Genomic DNA, 17,087 nt, shown 5'->3' with positions numbered 1-17,087 from the left:
TGAGGTCTGACTGCAAAAACTAAGAACATGTAAATGTATTTACAATCTAGGTACTTATGGGGTTGCAGAGTGACAGCCGTTAGTGGAGGAGGGATGATTATAAGATGCTGTGTAAGTTCTGAGCAGAAATCTGAGCAATCTCTGCTTTATAAACGTTGCACTCTGGAAGAATGCTCATCCGTTAAGTCTGTTGTGTGCCAAGGCCAGCACACACAGAACTTTCTTCTTTATGAGAAACCGTTTCTTGGGGGTAAATTTATATTGTCTTAAATGTGTTTTAAATGTGGGCTTGAAGCCCCAGAGTGTTCTTATGTACCCAGATAAATAATTAACTTTGCAAACTATGAACATGTTTAATTTGGCTTTTGAAACTATACTTCTGAGACCAATTGTGCTTTTCCTAATTTGGAAATATTTTCTTTCTCGTTTTTACTTTGACATGTACCCAGCTATCTACTTTTGTTGCTATTTCTAGTATCCCAAGGGAGCTGCGTGCATGGTTGCCATAGTGCAGACAAACACAAAAGAAAACCAAGAATTTGGTGCTTTCATAAAGCATTTATTTTTATTTGAAAACATTATACAGGCATTACATTGCCACAGCCAGTCCATAGGGGAGCATGCAAATATCAAAAATGGACAGTTTGTTGAACTTATCGGTGTAAATTTTTTTTGGTTCGTATTTTCCATTTGCAGTGTTGTCAGAATTAGTGTGCTGTGTTATGTGGCTTAACAATAGAATCCTACCCATGGGGTAAAATCTGTACTGGTAGCTAGCTGGGGACTACTAAATAGTTATAAATCAAAAAGAAACCCAAACCAAACAATACTACACGCTTGTCAAAAGGTTAATAGCACGAGTTAGCAATATCTAAACTAAACATTGAAACAATTTCATGGGACATGGTGGTGCAAATTTTTCCATTGCTTGGTCACCTGGTCATGTATTTGAGAGTATATAGATGTGGGAAGGTCTGACCAAGGCAAGTGCTGTCCCCAGTGCAAGTTTTCATTGAGGAAGTGAGAACCACCACTTAATCTCTAGCAGGGTTTAGGAGAATTGTGGTTTGCTCTTACCTGACCAAATTCTATACAAATTGCTAAAGTCTTATTCATTGAGGAGAGATTGGTGGTGGACTTAAAAACTGAACATTTTGCTGGTGTCTACTGAGGTTATGAAATCTCAGAAACTAAAACAGCTAAAGTTAATGTTGTCCTACTCCCGTTTCCCGCCCCATTCCCAAAGGATCAGTGTTTTTTACACAGAAAAAGAATTTGTTCTTTGCAATTTTTTTTTTTTCCTGAAGGGTCAGTCTGGAACTCCTGATCTTGAACAATTCAATATATTATCAACCTTTCTAAATGGAGACAAACCAACACATTGAGGTCACCCAGGGACATGAAAGTCTGAGTACAAGGACACTGAATGATAAAGGGTATACGGCGAATTCATCTTAACATTCACACTTGGTTTCCATACAATGGAGTCGATTAAAATATCCTATAAAATAACTCAGATGGCAACCTTTAGCCATCTGTTGATTGCAAACTTTTTGGAAATTTATATTTTTAAAAAACTCCAGTCTACTGAGTGGACTTGGAGATAATTTCATCCACTTGCTTATCATAAGACTTTACTAAGTGTCTACAAATTAATGTCATAAAAATGAATCAAAGACGAAAACATCTGGCTTAAAATAAATACTAAAAATGCAATAAATCAAGCAAATTATTCAAACCAAAGGAATGTAAACACAAAAATAAAACCACAGTCTTTAAAGGTCTTCGGATCTGAATGGACAAAATATTCAGAGAAAGGTATTTAATTGGTTTAAAAGGTAGCAGAGAGAAAATGTTGGCAAAGTTGTTTTGATTTGATAGAGCTTTAACGCTGATATTTTCCCCATGGAAAATAAAACATGTTTCCTGGGGGCTGAACTGGGATGACCATTACATCCGAATATCAGAGAAGATAATTTTTCTTCTCCATCTCCAAGGGTAGGTCCACTTACCTGTGGGTGCTCACAGACAGTGTGGGATGCTTTTGCCTGCCAGATTTAGGCCTTGTACAGGCACTCTGGGATCAGTCCTTCTACTGTAGTCTGTCCTTTTACTTTCCAGAGACACCAATGGGTTTTGCTTTGCTTGCTTGTGTAACATATATTGATTTGAATTGCCCAATGTCTCATAAACATGTATTTTTCCCCTATAAACCCTGTAACTCCATTGAGGATCTTTTTGAATGGTATTGAAGTCAGTCAAACTAAAAGAGTACATCACATACTGACACACAGAATCTATTCTAAATAATAGAGGTCTGTGGTGTTTCTTAATTTCCTGTGTTTGAAAAAAGGGATATTTTAAGGGCAACAGATTAGACTAGTGACATATCACTCAAGGTTTTATCAGGATCCTGCAGTATTCTCTGTGTTCATAAGAATGTCGTGTCGGCCGGGTGCGGTGGCTCACGCCTGTAATCCCAGCAGTTTGGGAGGCCGAGGCGGGCGGATCATGAGGTCAGGAGATCGAGACCATCCTGGCTAACACGGTGAAACCCTGTCTCTACTAAAAATACAAAACATTAGCTGGGCGTGGTGGCAGGCGCCTGTAGTCCCAGCTACTCGGGAGGCTGAGGCAGGAGAATGGCGTGAATCCCTGAGGCGGAGGTTGCAGTGAGCCAAGATCGCGCCACTACACTCCAGCCTGGGCGACAGAGTGAGACTCCATCTCAAAAAAAAAAGAATGTCGTGTCAATGTATCTGTTATTGAATGGATGCCAAATATGACCAAAATGCCAGACTTTTTCAATGATGACACCATTACCACTGCAAAGTGGCCAGCTCAATGAAGCCATTTTCAAAGACTGCTCCACATCAGCACCTTGACTTTGTTAGGAGGTGGCACAACCAATGATTTTCCACAATAAAGGTAATTTCCATGCTGGTGTGTTTTTAAAAAGGTGTCACAGAATTAAAAGGGCAGAGGACCATGGCTTTTTCCAGTGCCTTGATTAATTTCCATATTATCACTAAGGAAATCTGGAAAAAAAATAAAACATAGTTTTTGAAGAGAGGCTACGGGGAGGGACAGAAAGATTTTGTAATTATATATTGTCCTAAACACAAATGATATTATTTCTGGGGGCTCCCAAAAGCCACAGAAATGGAACAGTCCTTATCCTGTTATTACAGGGACTTGATTAGCAGAATCACGTGGCACAACAGAAAGGCAATGGCCTGGAGTAATCAGAGATCGAAATATAAAAAGGCTAAAATGTTTCTTTTATATCTATTCCTAGAATAGAGAATTATATGGTCAGTTGCCCCTCCCCACAAAGGTCACAGCACAAAATACTTATTGAGCAGGCTATCCAACAGGTAACAGAGGAAACCATTAACCACCAGGTCCCTAGGATAAGGAAACTTCTCAGGGGTGGAGCTCCTGTGGCATGCATCACTCATATAGTCTGCGCAAAAAAATAAAGTATGACTCTTAAAAAGTGAATTGCCATAGAAAAGTGGGGTTTATGTTGACTATATGTGGGTCTGGCAATAGTTTCCATCAGGAGTACAAAACATCCTCCTGAAAGTTGGTGTAATAACAGTAACAATGATAATAACAATACAAATCATAATAATACTTGCTTTTGATTCAAAAATTTTCACAGTAATGAATGCAGGGGAGTTGTGAGCAGGATACACATTAGCTAGGCATCTTTCCAAGTCAGGTGGATTAGAGCCTGTGTCTCCAGTGATGTTGAGCTTGTTCCTTTCACAAGGTTTCGGAGTATTTGCTACCTTGCAGTCCACCTGTGTAAACTGCACCTAGTAAATACCTTTCTCTATGTACAATACAGAGATGATGGGCAAAAACATGGCCAATGAGTTGGCCTCAGTGGGCAGGGCGGGCCTCACCCTAGGCCACACGAACATGAGGCTCCTCTTCGGTCTCCTGGCCCAGGCTGGTGTAGGTGACTGAGGGTTCCACCTGAGCTGTGGTCGGTAAGTCCACAACAGGTCCTGAAGGATTGCGGAACTGCTTATACACTCGGGGGTCCTGGGCTATGTAGGTGGAGGTGGAGGAGTAGAGCACCAGCCCAATGAGGATGGTGAAGAAAGACAGGAGATAAAGTCCTGAAAACTAAAAAAAACACAACAGTAAAGTCATTTGACAGCCAGGGAAGAACCACTGACACATTAATGAGGCACAGAGAGATGTGAGCAGAGCTGCTTCCTCTCAGAACAGGCAGCGAGATGAGTTGGCCAATACCCTTGATGGAGAATGAATTTTCTCATCTTAAACTGGCTTGGTCCTATTGATTCCCCTTCTCTTTCCTAGACCCTGTGGCTAACACAGAGGAACACTTAGCTAATCATCTCTAAAGTGCCAATCTGAGGATCTGGTATGGTGCAAGAACTAGTTAAGCACAAATTAAAATTCATCAAGTTAAAAGCAAAAAATCTCCAGTATCACTCAATAAAAAGTTGGTTGTTTGTGGCTTCATTAAACTTAGAGAAATACAGATATCTCCTTTAGGGTTGTAATGAAGCCATAAACGGCAAACCGCTCACTGACAGCTGCATCAGGGCATTCTCGTTTCACCTTAATCCAATTCAGACACTATTTGTCTTCCTAGGACGAATTGTTACTGACTTTGGTAAATGTCTTTGCAAGATTAGATTATCCTTGGACAGAAAGAAATAGTATAACATTCCATTCCTGCCCCACTAATCTATAAACAAAACCAAGCAGGACTGTATATACAACATTCTGCTTCCTAATCTACTTGCTTGACAATTCATAGAGTTTGCGGGGAGAGGGAGAGAAAATACTGGTTTATACAAGTCGCAAGAATTTACATATGTTTTTGGAAAATTATGACTTCTGGACCTTCTTGAATAGTTACACTGGAAGTAGTTACTGGGGAAAGAGTATGGTAACAATATGAGTATTGCCATTTCTGGTGTTTCGTTCATTCATTCTTTCATTCACTCCTTCATTAAATGAATAGTTTCTTATATGCCTTCTCTATATCAGACATTGAACTATACACTGGAGAAAGAGAAATGAAAAATATGTTGATGCCTACCATTTAGGACTTCATTGTCTCAGTGGCCAAACAGGTACAGATAGACAAAAACAACACAATGCACTTACAGCATGCCAAATCTCATTTCAATCAATAGCTAATATCCCAGTCTTGACCACATCCTGCGTCCATGGGGAAAAAAGGATCAATTCTGTTGTCCTTAATGCTAATACTGAAGGAACTAAAAACTGCTAAAAAGACAAAAATTAATTGGAAGTTGGAAGAAAGGAAAACAGGAAAATGACCCAGAGATTCTATGAAGTAAGTTACAAGGCTATAGTACAAAGCTGAAAGATGGCTCTAACTGTAGTTCAATAATAGGAAAGGGAGTCTCGAAAATGGCTCATAAAAAAGGTATCCCTGCGGCTAAATGTCCCTGCTACAGCGTTTTTTTTCTTCTTTCTTTTTGCAGTAGTGAGGGAGCTAAGACTAAAGATGATTTTCTGATTTTCTTTCTAGAACACTCCACACCCAGTCCCTCAATTCCTTTATTTTTCACATTGAAACCATACGATAACCCTACTTCAGAGGGATTTATGTACTAGACTCAGCTTGTAACAGCTTCCCTTAATTAACTTGACATAATTCACTTTTCCCAATGAAAATAAACGTGCCTCATTCTTTGATTCATAAATTTGTAAACTAAAATGGTATAAAAAGAAGACCACTAACAGTACAGTCCTGTATGATCTCAGAAAACCTATTTACACTCAAACTTGCTTCCTGAAATTCTCTATTCAGGAGCTTCACCCTTTACCTTAAACTTCAGTGAATGAAATAGGTCTGTTCCTAACATTACCATCATTTCAAATATTTTATTAATTACTTTCACTTTCAAAACTCCACCCATACATCTCTAGTTTCAAGCAAAGGGCCTTAGGTGTGAACCTGCCTCTACTGCAGCATATGGAGGTAGAGAGATGAAGAATGAGCGCTTTATAGTTATCACTGCATTCTAACCACCAAGCTGGCTTCAAATCTCAGCTCTACTGCATTCTAGCTGCAATTCTGGACACACTTCTTAACCTTTCCAGGTCCAAGCTTCCTTCTCAGTAAAGCACACCTACTATAGGGTGGTTAAAAGATTAAATTAGATAAGGCATGTAGAACACTTATCATAGTTCCTATCTTGCTGTAAACATTCAATTCACATTAGCTTCATTCTTATTATTGTTTTTGTTATTACTATAGCACTTATTTTATCACAGTAATACTGATATATCTTACAATAATCTGATATAGTCATTGATTAAATTGTCTTTTTTTTTTTTTTTTCTTGAGACAGGGTTTCACCTCTGTCACCCTAGGCTGGATGCAGTGGCACAATCATGGTTTACCGCAACGTCAATCTTCCGGGATCATGTGATCCTCCCACCTCAGCTTCCCGAGTAGCTGGGACTACAGGTGCCTACCACCGTGCATGGCTAATTTTTGTATTTTTTGTAGAGACAAGGATTTTGCCACGTTGCTCAGGCTGGTCTCGAATTCTTGGGCTGAAGCTGTCCACCTGCCTTGGCCTCCCAAAGTGTTAGGATTACAGGCGTGGGCCATCGCACCTGGCCTAAATTGTCTTTTTTCAATAGTCTCTTGATTATGAGGTTGTGTCTTGTTTGACCAATGTCAAGTACAGAGCCTGGCACCATGTAGACATTTACTAAGTATTATCTGCTAATTTTTTTTATCTTGAATGAATAATGGAGAAATTTCAGACTAAAGAAAGAAACATAATAAAAAATCAGCCTGTACCAGTGGAGTAGTTCAAACTTTTTAGCTTTAAACTAGATAATGCAGTGCCTTTCTAGTACATAAAATGCTCAACAAAAACCCATTAAGAAGGAAGTCATAGTATGAATCTACAATCACTGACTCCAAAAATCATCTTCAAACCTGGGGTCAGTCAGAGGAGTGTGATAGGACAATGAATTGGAAGAGACAATGAAGAAAGCTAGAGTCTGGAAAGAAGACTCAGGGCTGCTGATCAGTGGATTGGCATAGGAGATGTCATAAACTTGGGGTGGGCAGGATTTGGCAATTGAAATAATGTAGTGGTAGAGACAGGAAAGGATTGGATACAGAGTATCCAGGTAGAAGGATTGGATTCCTCTCCATTTATGATTTTAGACTTGATCAATATGACAAAGAATATACTGTTAAATTTTGTAAAGCTAATGCCCTCGCTATTGTAATGTACTGCTTAAAGGATCATCCCTTTTTTGGACATAGAACCATCAGGTTGAATTCCTTACAGAATTGTTTTCTTGGGATACAGCTTTAGCATAATAACACATAGTTTATTTTTAATGCACTTCTATTTAATTCATATGGAATTTAGTCAAAAAATAGCTCCAAAGATAGATAGCATGGGATTTTATATGATGGAAGTATCTTGGAAGTCGCCCAAGAGGCTTTATTAATAAACGGTAGAGAAAGTTTTCATTTTAAATACAAGTCCAAAAAGACAGCAGTCAAGCAAGCATTATGATTAATCAGGATAAATGCTGAATGTCACAAATGTTGACAGAAAGGTTTGATTTTTTAAAAAATAAAAGTAAAAAAATGTTTTATTTTTCCTTCTTTTTAGCTTAATTAAGAAAAAGAAAATTGAATCAGGGCTAATAGAATGATCCCCTATTCTGGATGGTGCACTTATCTTGTAGAGCATTCATTTCAAAAACCAATCAACCAGACAAAAATATTGTACAACCTAGGCTACTTAACTTACTAACTGCAAAGAAATACTTATTTCTATCTCCCCAAGGAAAGACATCAGGAACTTCTCTGGAATGCTACATGAGGACTGAAAGCTGTCTCTGAGTTACAGGTAAGGGAAGCTCAGGCAGAAGGTGGCTGTCTCCATTGGAGAGCAGGGGCTGCTTGCTGTCCAAAGTGTACTTGGAGGTCTTCTCCTTTGCAAACTGTAGCCATCAGAATATGCTGTTTGTTCTGTGCTGCAGACATAGTTTTTCCTGCATTTTATCTAACTGGAAGCTTTAGGAATCTGAGAAAGGATACATCCTGTATTAACATGATCATACTGCAGACACTGCTTACTTTGCTGCTGTCTTTTTCCACCTTCATGAGTCTCTTTGAGAACACAGGTCAGAAGGCACTCACTGTACATACTGAAAATCCCCGAGTGCTGCTTAAAACAATCTGACTGAGACACAAGCTATTATACAGGAAGAGGTGGCTTGGAGGACGGATAATAAGCCTGTACAAAGCTCTTTAACTTCCAAACAGAGTTAAACCTAGCTCTTAGAAAGAAAGCTGGCCTGTCAGTTTGATTGCTATTTGGTTGATGTGGCATTCAGCACATCACAGACCAAATTTTCATTTTATTTTTGGCATTTAACTTCTAAGATGAATTTTAATAAACTAATGACTTCAATGGACCTAAATCTATACAAGTAGAAAACCATGTGGTTTGAAAGTCATTTCAAAGTACGTTTATAAATACATCAACTAGACTATGTGAAGAAGAGGGCAATGCTTCAAGGGCAACTTTCTTTTTCTAGCTTGAATGAAAACATGACAGAGGTCAGCAGAGGAGAACATGGGTGATCCCTAGAGAGGCACAAAGTGGACTTTTGGTTTCAGCTCTACTTTTATTGAATGCATGTACCAACTACTTCTATATGGTGGGCCTGGTTTTTTCCTTTTTCCCTGGGAAGTGTATCTTAAAGAGTCCCTTTAAGCATATGTCTCTGTGTAATACAGCTTTTTAAGGCTCCTAGCCTGGTGTGGTAATGCATGCCTGTAGTCCTAGCTACTCAGGAGGCTGAGGCAGGAGTTTGAGGCTGCAGTGAGCTATGGTCCTGACACTACACTACACCTGGGTAAGCTGTCTCTTAAAAAAAAATACACACACACACACACACACACACACACACACACACACACATCTACAGTCCCCTTCTGGTGACCTGATACCATCTGCCTTCTGAAATTGCATTCCTATAATGAATGCTTGTTTTCCTTGAGCACTGTGAGTAGCCTGAGAGAACACTGCCCCTGATGGCTTCTCATGTACCACACATGAGCTAAGGCCAATGCTTTCAAGCCCTCAGATGTTCCCAAGGCTATCTATGATGAGTGGAGGAAGCAAACACCAAATATTTCACACCATAGCTCAAGGGTGCTATTATTGTTAAACTTCAAAAGACATGTTACCTTTTGGGGCTCTATTGGATATAAGCCTGCCATTGAAACAGATGTACTACTTGGAAACATGATAATGGCAAGAGTTGAAACTCGTTCATGAACTGCATAAGGGGCTGCACAGAAATGAATACAAGGATATTTCTAAGTGTTATTAGACATGACTTCTGATGAAAAGGTATTTCGCATATATGAAGGATATGTGGCCATAAGGTGGCCATAATAACCATGTGCTTTCTAGTTGTTATTCAGTTTATTATTTTAAAAAGATACAGATGTAATTAAACTTTCCCATATTTTTAACTCTTAGGCAGAAAACATCTATAAAGGGTAGAGTCTTGGAATCTGCAAATTTAACAGTTGCTTCAAAATTGATGCAACCATGGGTAAGCAGAAAAATACCTGGCAGTGATTGGTCATTCTCAAGGTTATGTAGCACAGCCCAGAAAATGTGAGTTTTGGAGCTAGTAGGGAGAATTTCCATGTAGAGAGATTGGTCTGTTAATTTCAACAGGCACATTATTCCTGGGAAAAATGAGACTTTTAATTAAGTTTGTGAAAACTGTCCTGCTTATTCTTTGCCATGTAAGACAAAGTGTCCTTTACTTCTTTACTCTGTGAAATAAAATGCACACATGAAAATAAATCACCTTGCACACTAACCATAACTTCTGGATCAAGAAGGAATAAATAAGCCCAACTCTGTTTAAATTGGAAGCAGATTACCAGTTTGGCGGTCCTGGGTACCAGAGTAGTTATAAAGATCCATCAGTGACTAAATGAAAGTAACATGTGAATTAAGAGTAAATCATTCATTCAATGTAATGCTGCTATAGTGAAGAATAACTAAAAGGGGAGTCCCACTTTATATGTGAATTAAAGGGTGGACCTTTTGGCAACTATCTTCGAAGAAATGAAGCCAACCCTCCGCGTGTCCTTATAGGGAGGGAGAGGACAATTCAGCATTGACAATACAGCTCAACTCTTGGCAGTCCTGTGCTTCTCAGAGGGCTGAGGACCATACCTGGAGCTTGGGCACAATTGTTTGGTGCAGGACGAAAGGCTGTTGGTCAGTGCTGAGCATGCTGTAAGCTGTGGCCTGTAACGGTAAGACCCTGGGACGAAAAGCTCTGCCAGGTCCTGATCTATTGCCACTGGGCCCGAGCCAATTGCTATTCAGGCCAAGACAACTAGACGAACCTGGCTCCATGGAAAAACGAACACAAACAAGTTGATGCCTGACCTCCTAATTTTGGCTCTGCACTAGACTAACAAGATCATTTTTATTATTATGAAGTGCATTAAAAATGCAAAAGTTCGGCTTCTGGGTTTACTGAACTAGAAATAAATTGCCAGAAGAGACCAGAGCTTTTTCAAATACTTTCAAACTCCTCAATTATTGCTCTGTCTCCTATTCTCATGTCCCTTATTTCTCCTCTTTTTCTTTTTTTCCTTACTGCCTTTTTTGTTAGGAAAAAAAAGGACTAAATCTTTCTGGTTAAATATTGTGATATTTTGCTCTTCTAGGTCATTCAATGCAAAATATTAAACATGGGAAAGCTACACAATCTACTGACAAATACCAAAATCAGTTGTCTTTAGAGACTAAGAATAATGACCTCCACAAACCCCTGCCTCCCATTCTTTCTCCAATTTGAGCATTTGAATCTCAATTCATGTTAATTTAATCAAGACAAAAATAAACAAATGAGTGCCTTAGTCAGAATGCCAAATGGATTCTGTATTCGTATCAGAAAACCAAATCATTGCTAAGATTTAAATACTTGGGAAATGATTTATTCTCCAAGCATTGTGTTGTTAAAGCAAAGAGAAGTAGCAACCAGGGCCCTTGCCTCTGTGTGCCTACACCATCACTCAGGGCAAGGCTGTGCTCTGAGCTGCAATCCCAGTTTGGTTTATGAGGCCTTCTGTTTAGTTTGCAAAACCAATCCATTTGGCAGTATAATTTGTGCAGCCAATCACATCTAAGGCCAATAAGAGTTCTTTTATAGGCAAATATCTTCCCCTGTGGGTAATTTCACACATGAATACAGCAATCGGGAGCTAAAAATGGATTTCTGCCATTATCTTTCATATGACAAACAGACACTTTCACTTGGTCTGATGAACTGATAGAAATCCTTGTTCACACAGATTTCCATTTTCTGCATTCCAGTAAAAAAGAGAGGCCATAATAGCCAAGCCAGAACTGGAACAGAGGGGCTTACTCTGTGGGAATGTTTAATTATAGGCTCAGTTACAACAAAGGCCATTCAATGGCTCATTTATGTCACCTTCCCATGCATCGTTCTTATTATCAGTAGTCAAAAAGACATTACATTTGTGTGGGAGGCACACTGAGCAGTGGCCTTCACTCCGTTTGGACTTTTGCATCATAAGACATCTACTTTCCCTCTGCAAAACACAGAGGTACATGCTGGGCTAGAGCAGTTTTGTAAGAGACTGAATTTTAAAGCCAGGGAAAAATACTGAGTTTGTAGAAGTGGTAGTGTAGCAGCTCAACAGATCCCAGAGACTCCTGCCCCATTACAATGGAATCAAGGGGTGGAAATGGAAGTGTCATCATTTTCTATTAGCCCTGTTAGCCACTAGCAAAATTTTTGCTTCCTGTCACTGCAACCTTTGCTCTGTTGATCTTAAAATTTTAGGGTCAGAGAGAAGAACGCTTCTGCCAGAAGACAGAACAAAGATTCCATGCACTGAAAGTTAAGGCTGCCACCTGGCCATTTTGGGCTCCTCATGCTTCTGAAACAATAGGCAAAGAAGGGAGTTTCAGTTCTGGCTGCGTGGCTGAACTTAATTACCAAGGGGAAACTGGACGATTACTTTACCAGGGAAGTAAGGAAGAGCCTGTCTGGCATATAGGAGGAGATCCTTTAGGGCATCTCTTAGGATTATCATGACCTATGATAAAAGTCAATAGAAACTACAATAAATCAATCCAGGCAGTACTATTAGTGTCCCTGACCCTTCAGAAATGAAGGTTTGGAGTTACTCCACGAGGTAAATAACCATGACCAGGGAACTCAGAAACCATAGTGGAAGAACATACCAGCTGCAACCATGTGACCAGTTACAGAAATGAGGACCGTAATTGTCATAAATAGTTCTTCCTTGTTATGAACACACTTATGTGTGTGTATATATAGCAAATATATTTGTTTTCTTCCTACCCTTGTCTCTTTATTATATAACATAAGATAACATTATATAGCGTTGACTTTATATCATAATATTAAAGGATATGAAGGAAAAGAGTGAACATCATCATCTAAGGACTTTGCATCTGCTTGTAAGGCAAGGGTTAGTGTGTTTCCTAATTGTATGCAGGATAGTCATATCATGTTAGGCAAAAATACCACCTTATTATTATGTCTTTATTTAGATATTAAGTATTATTTAAAAGACATGTGTAATTGATGCCAAGTTGAAAAGGGATGGACTTGTGATGGTTAATTTAATGAGTCAACTTGGCTGGGACACAGTACCTAGGTATTGGACAAAACAGATGTTTCTGTGAATGTATTTTAAAAATGAGATTGACATTTAAGTCAGTAGACTTTGAGTAAAGCAGATTACCCTCCATAATGTGGGTGGGGTGAGCCTCACCCAATCAGTTGAAGGTCTTAAAAAAAAAGACTGAGGGCCCCCCAGGAAGAGGAAATTGTACCTCCAGATTGCCTTCAGACAACTCTTTCCTGGATTTCTATCCCGCTGGTCTTCCTTGTGGATTTTGGACTTGTCAGCCCTCAATGGCCTGAATCAATTCCTTAAAATCAATCAATCTCTCTTTCTCTCTGAACACACACACACACACACACATTCCTGTTGATTCTGTTTCTCTGCTAATATAATGACAATCTGTGACACTAAAGATCTTTGACTGTGATGTAAACTTGTAACAATTTCTTTCTGTGTAAGTTTTAGAAGTGCAATGTTTAATGATATTTTTCAGGGAATATCAAGTGGTGTTTCATGACATGAGCTCTAGAATCAAAATCATGGGATTTACATTCCTGTTTGCCTCTTCCTTGCTGTGTCTTGGACAAGTTCCCTACATCTCCAAGCCTCAGGCCACTCATCAGTTAACTAAGGACAATAATAGCACCTGCTATATGGAATCATTGTGAGCATCGAATGAGATGCAATATAAAACTCTTGGTATAGTGCTTGCCACATACTAAATGTTAAACAAATGTCAGTGATTGTTATCCTTACATCACAAAGAGTAAATTCTAAAGCCAAGATTGGTATAAAAATCTTCCTCAGATGCCTTTCTGAAAAGTTCACCACAAATCAATTTGAATTGCAAATGCATTTATGGAACTGGCTATTTAAAAAAAGAACAGAACAATCAACTCATCTGGAATAGAAGGCATTTTCGTCAGTGCAAATAATCAACCTCTGGCTTATAGACTCCGTGTTTGGACCTGTTTATTTCAAGATTTCTTTTCCTTCTTTCTTTCTTCTTCTCTTTTCTTTCTTTTTTTTTTTTTTTTTAAGAGACGAAGTCTTACTATGTTGCCCAAGCTGGAATGCAGTGGCTATTCACAAGTGAGATGATCACACACTATAGCCTCAAACTCTTGTTCTCAAGCAATCCTGCCTCAGCCTCCCAAGTGAGATATTTTTAATAATGCATAATTACATAAATCACAGGAATCCTCATAATTTTCTATTCTGTTTACATTGTTTATCAATTTTGAGCAACTACTCTGCATTGGCATAAATCATGTTTGAGCACCCATGAGCATATATGAGTAACTCTAGCAATTCACTTTACTTCCTTCGTGTGGTAGGCTGAAAAACAGTCCACCAAAAGACATCCACATCTTAATCCCTGGAGCCTATACACATTACAATATTTGGAAAAAGAGTGTTTGCAGATGTGATTAAATTGAGTATCTTGAGATGAGAGATTATCCTTGATGCTATGGACTACATTGTGTCTCTCCAAAATTCATATGTTGAGGCCTAACCCCCAATATGGTTGTACTTGGAGACAGGGCCTTTAAGGAAGTAATTAAGGTTAAATGAAATCATAAGGGTGGGACCATGGTCCGATAGGATTGGTGTCCTTTTAAGTAGAGACACCAGAGAGCTTGCTCTCTCTTATTCTGTGAAAACAATATTCGGGAAAGCATAATGAATAACAACTCTAAATTAGGTATGATCATCTTAGCAAACAAAGCTACAGTCTACTGCTTCCGAAGTATTTTTGTATATATCATTTCATTTTTAAAACGCCAACCCCTCAGAGAAGCATAGAGTACCATGATAAGCATCTTGATGCTAAGGAAGGTGGAGGTGTGAGGAGGTTTAGTAGGTACTAGGAGGTTTAGCAGTGCACTTAGGTCTCAGATCTTGTAGTGACAGCTTACACAGTGCCCAAAGGCCTTGACCCTTGGCCCAATTCTCTTCCCTCTGTCCTAATTACTTTGTTAGCTGCATTACAAAGTAGTAATTCTTTTTGTTTCTTCCATTCCCTATACTCAAGCTTCTAAGGGCAATCTATCTTTCTTTTGCATAGGGGAAGGACTCAACTTTAATTCAACTTCTGTTGGAACACCCTTAATGGATTATTGATAAACTTGGAAGCTGTTCTTTTTCAATTTATAGCAATGAACAATCATCAGGAAATACTATCATGGCTGTGGGAAGGAGGAAACCCCTTGACAAAATGAAAAATGAGCTCCCTTGTATCAGTATTGGAATTCTATATTTCTTTTTCTTTCATGTACCTGGTGGTGGCAGGAAAGACAAAGAAATGAAATAAGTGGATGAGTAAGTTATTTGTAAAGAATATTATGAAATGGCAGCTGTCAAAAAAGAAATCATATTATGGGCTTAATGGTTTTTTTTTTCCTAAATAAGCTGTTTGGTTCCTGATAAACAGTTGCTACCTTCTCGCAAATAGCCTTCAATATTCACCTTTAAATTCCAGAATATCATGGAGACGTATGGGCATTGGGCTCAGTTTTGGGTTATTCCATACTAAAACTTAACAATGTCATTATTATTGAATTTTCACAGTACTGTATAGTCCTTGAAATCCATGGGGTAATAGGAAAAAATGTAACTGAGACATTCAATAACATTGCTAGTTCCTTTTCCTTTCTAAAATTAAACTTTATACCTATTAATATTACAAAAATTAACTTGTCTAATGTCTTAAGACTTGAAAACAAAGTGAACTTTGAGTTATGCTATTATTATATAAACAAATTTTTGTCCTCAAAATCTAGAGGAGTTCCCTAAGTTTGACATTCATAAACCAATATATTCATAACCATCTATATGTGTCTATGTATTTTTGAGGAAAATGGGCATGGTGAGACATCATCAAGCTGTAAAAAGACCCGTAACTTGGAAAGGACTTCTTTGCTGTAAAATTAGCCTCTGTGTATACTGGTCTCTTTTCTCTGGACATATGATTCTGGGAAAAGTTAATTTGATAATATTATTGTTACTTCCTGAAATGGTTTCTCCTGGGGTGCACTATATGTATGAAATCAGTTTAGAATGCTCTCCCTGTCTCCCATGCTTTTCCTTCCCAAATAGTTCACTGTTCTTTATAAGCTATTGCTTTAACATTCCTTCTCTCACACATCTTAGCTCAGGGCTACTGGTTTGCATTGGTACCCACTCATTCCTTGTAAGTAATGAAAACCATAAACTATTAAACTGAAGATATTTTACAGCATTGTGTGTATGCTACAGATATCCTTATAATAAAACTAGTAGATACGGCCTTAGATGCCACCAAGAACTCAAAGAGGGGGCAGGTACTTCACTTAAAACTGGGTAGAAATAATTACAATTGGCTTTGAAAACAAGTTTGCACATTTGAAGTGCAAAGAAGTTTGTAACATTTTGTGTACAGCTTCAACCTTTAAGCAGCTTTATTAATGACACACTTTGTTGAGGAAATGTTTGTTTCCTGGTGCCAAAGACTAAAGAAAAGTTTGCAAGGACAGTTACAGTCTACATCAAGGGTCAGAAAACTAACAAATCTGGCATCTACCTGGTTTTGTGAATAAAGTTTTATTGGAACTCAGCCATGTCCATGGCAGTTGTGTAGTTGTGATGGAGACCATATGGCCTGCAAAGCCTAAAATATTTATAATCCACCCCTTCATGGAAAAGTTTGCTGACTGTTGGTCTACCAATATATCTGTATCTACAGCTACCAATATAGATGCCTAAACATTGTATGTGGTAATGACTAATTTCACAATTTAATGTGGGCTGATATGAAAAATTATTCTAAATATTAGCTATAATATTAAAATTTATTTTTTCTACAAATAAATTTCTTACCAAATGTTCAGCCTTTAATGTGAGTTCCATTCCTCCATACCCCCCTTACGCTGCTTATAGTTACGATGGTATTGAACTGATTTTCTGATTTCCATGTTCCCTTGAGATGTTCCCTAAGCAATCTATCAATTGAATCAAAGAATGAATCAAAACAGTGGCTCACTATTGTGTGGGATCTGAATTTTTGTTCTTCAGCTGGTTTCATCAACTTGAGACATAGAGTTGACACTGATCAAAAGCCTTCTGACTTCCAACGTGAAAATTTCTAGATAATGTTCAGCCTAGAAAGTGGAAGATTAAACTTCAATGTTTTCTGTGAAAATAAACCTTTCATTAAAAAAAAATTACCAAACACCTACTGTGCCATGCTCTGCAGTAAGCACCAGAGACACAATGCCCAGCAGGGAAGGAGCCCTACGAGGTCTCTGTCATCCTGGAACTTAGTCCTGACCTCCAACATAAAGCCAGTCCTTTCATTTAAAGATGGAATTAGTTGGAA

General features: G+C 38.5%; 1 protein-coding gene and 1 long non-coding RNA gene across 4 annotated transcripts in view; one reads left to right on the top strand and one right to left on the bottom strand.

Annotated features, from left to right (window-relative positions):
- Nucleotides 1-538: 538 nt before the first annotated feature.
- The window catches only part of SLC35F1 (solute carrier family 35 member F1), a 415,003-nt gene continuing 398,454 nt past the window's right edge, over nt 539-17,087 (bottom strand). For 2 of the 3 annotated variants that reach the window (XM_024249202.3, XM_063724968.1), the window contains exon 8: nt 539-4,140. In XM_024249202.3, the coding sequence (XP_024104970.1) occupies nt 3,916-4,140 (225 nt within the window). In that variant the 3' untranslated portion in view covers nt 539-3,915. Of the gene's footprint in view, nt 4,141-6,331; nt 16,870-17,087 lie in introns of those variants that run through there. The other variant, XM_054558780.2, reaches the window with a different exon arrangement.
- LOC134761549 (uncharacterized) overlaps nt 7,846-17,087 on the top strand; it is a 42,874-nt gene continuing 33,632 nt past the window's right edge. The window contains exon 1 of the long non-coding RNA XR_010140331.1: nt 7,846-7,910. This is a non-coding gene — a long non-coding RNA (uncharacterized LOC134761549). The remainder of the gene's footprint in view (nt 7,911-17,087) is intronic.

The sequence above is a fragment of the Pongo abelii genome, chromosome 5, assembly GCF_028885655.2.
Source record: "Pongo abelii isolate AG06213 chromosome 5, NHGRI_mPonAbe1-v2.0_pri, whole genome shotgun sequence".
NCBI classification, from domain to species: domain Eukaryota; kingdom Metazoa; phylum Chordata; class Mammalia; order Primates; family Hominidae; genus Pongo; species Pongo abelii.
Note: the sequence above shows the minus strand (reverse complement) of the source record. Positions and strands in the feature narration are given on the sequence as shown.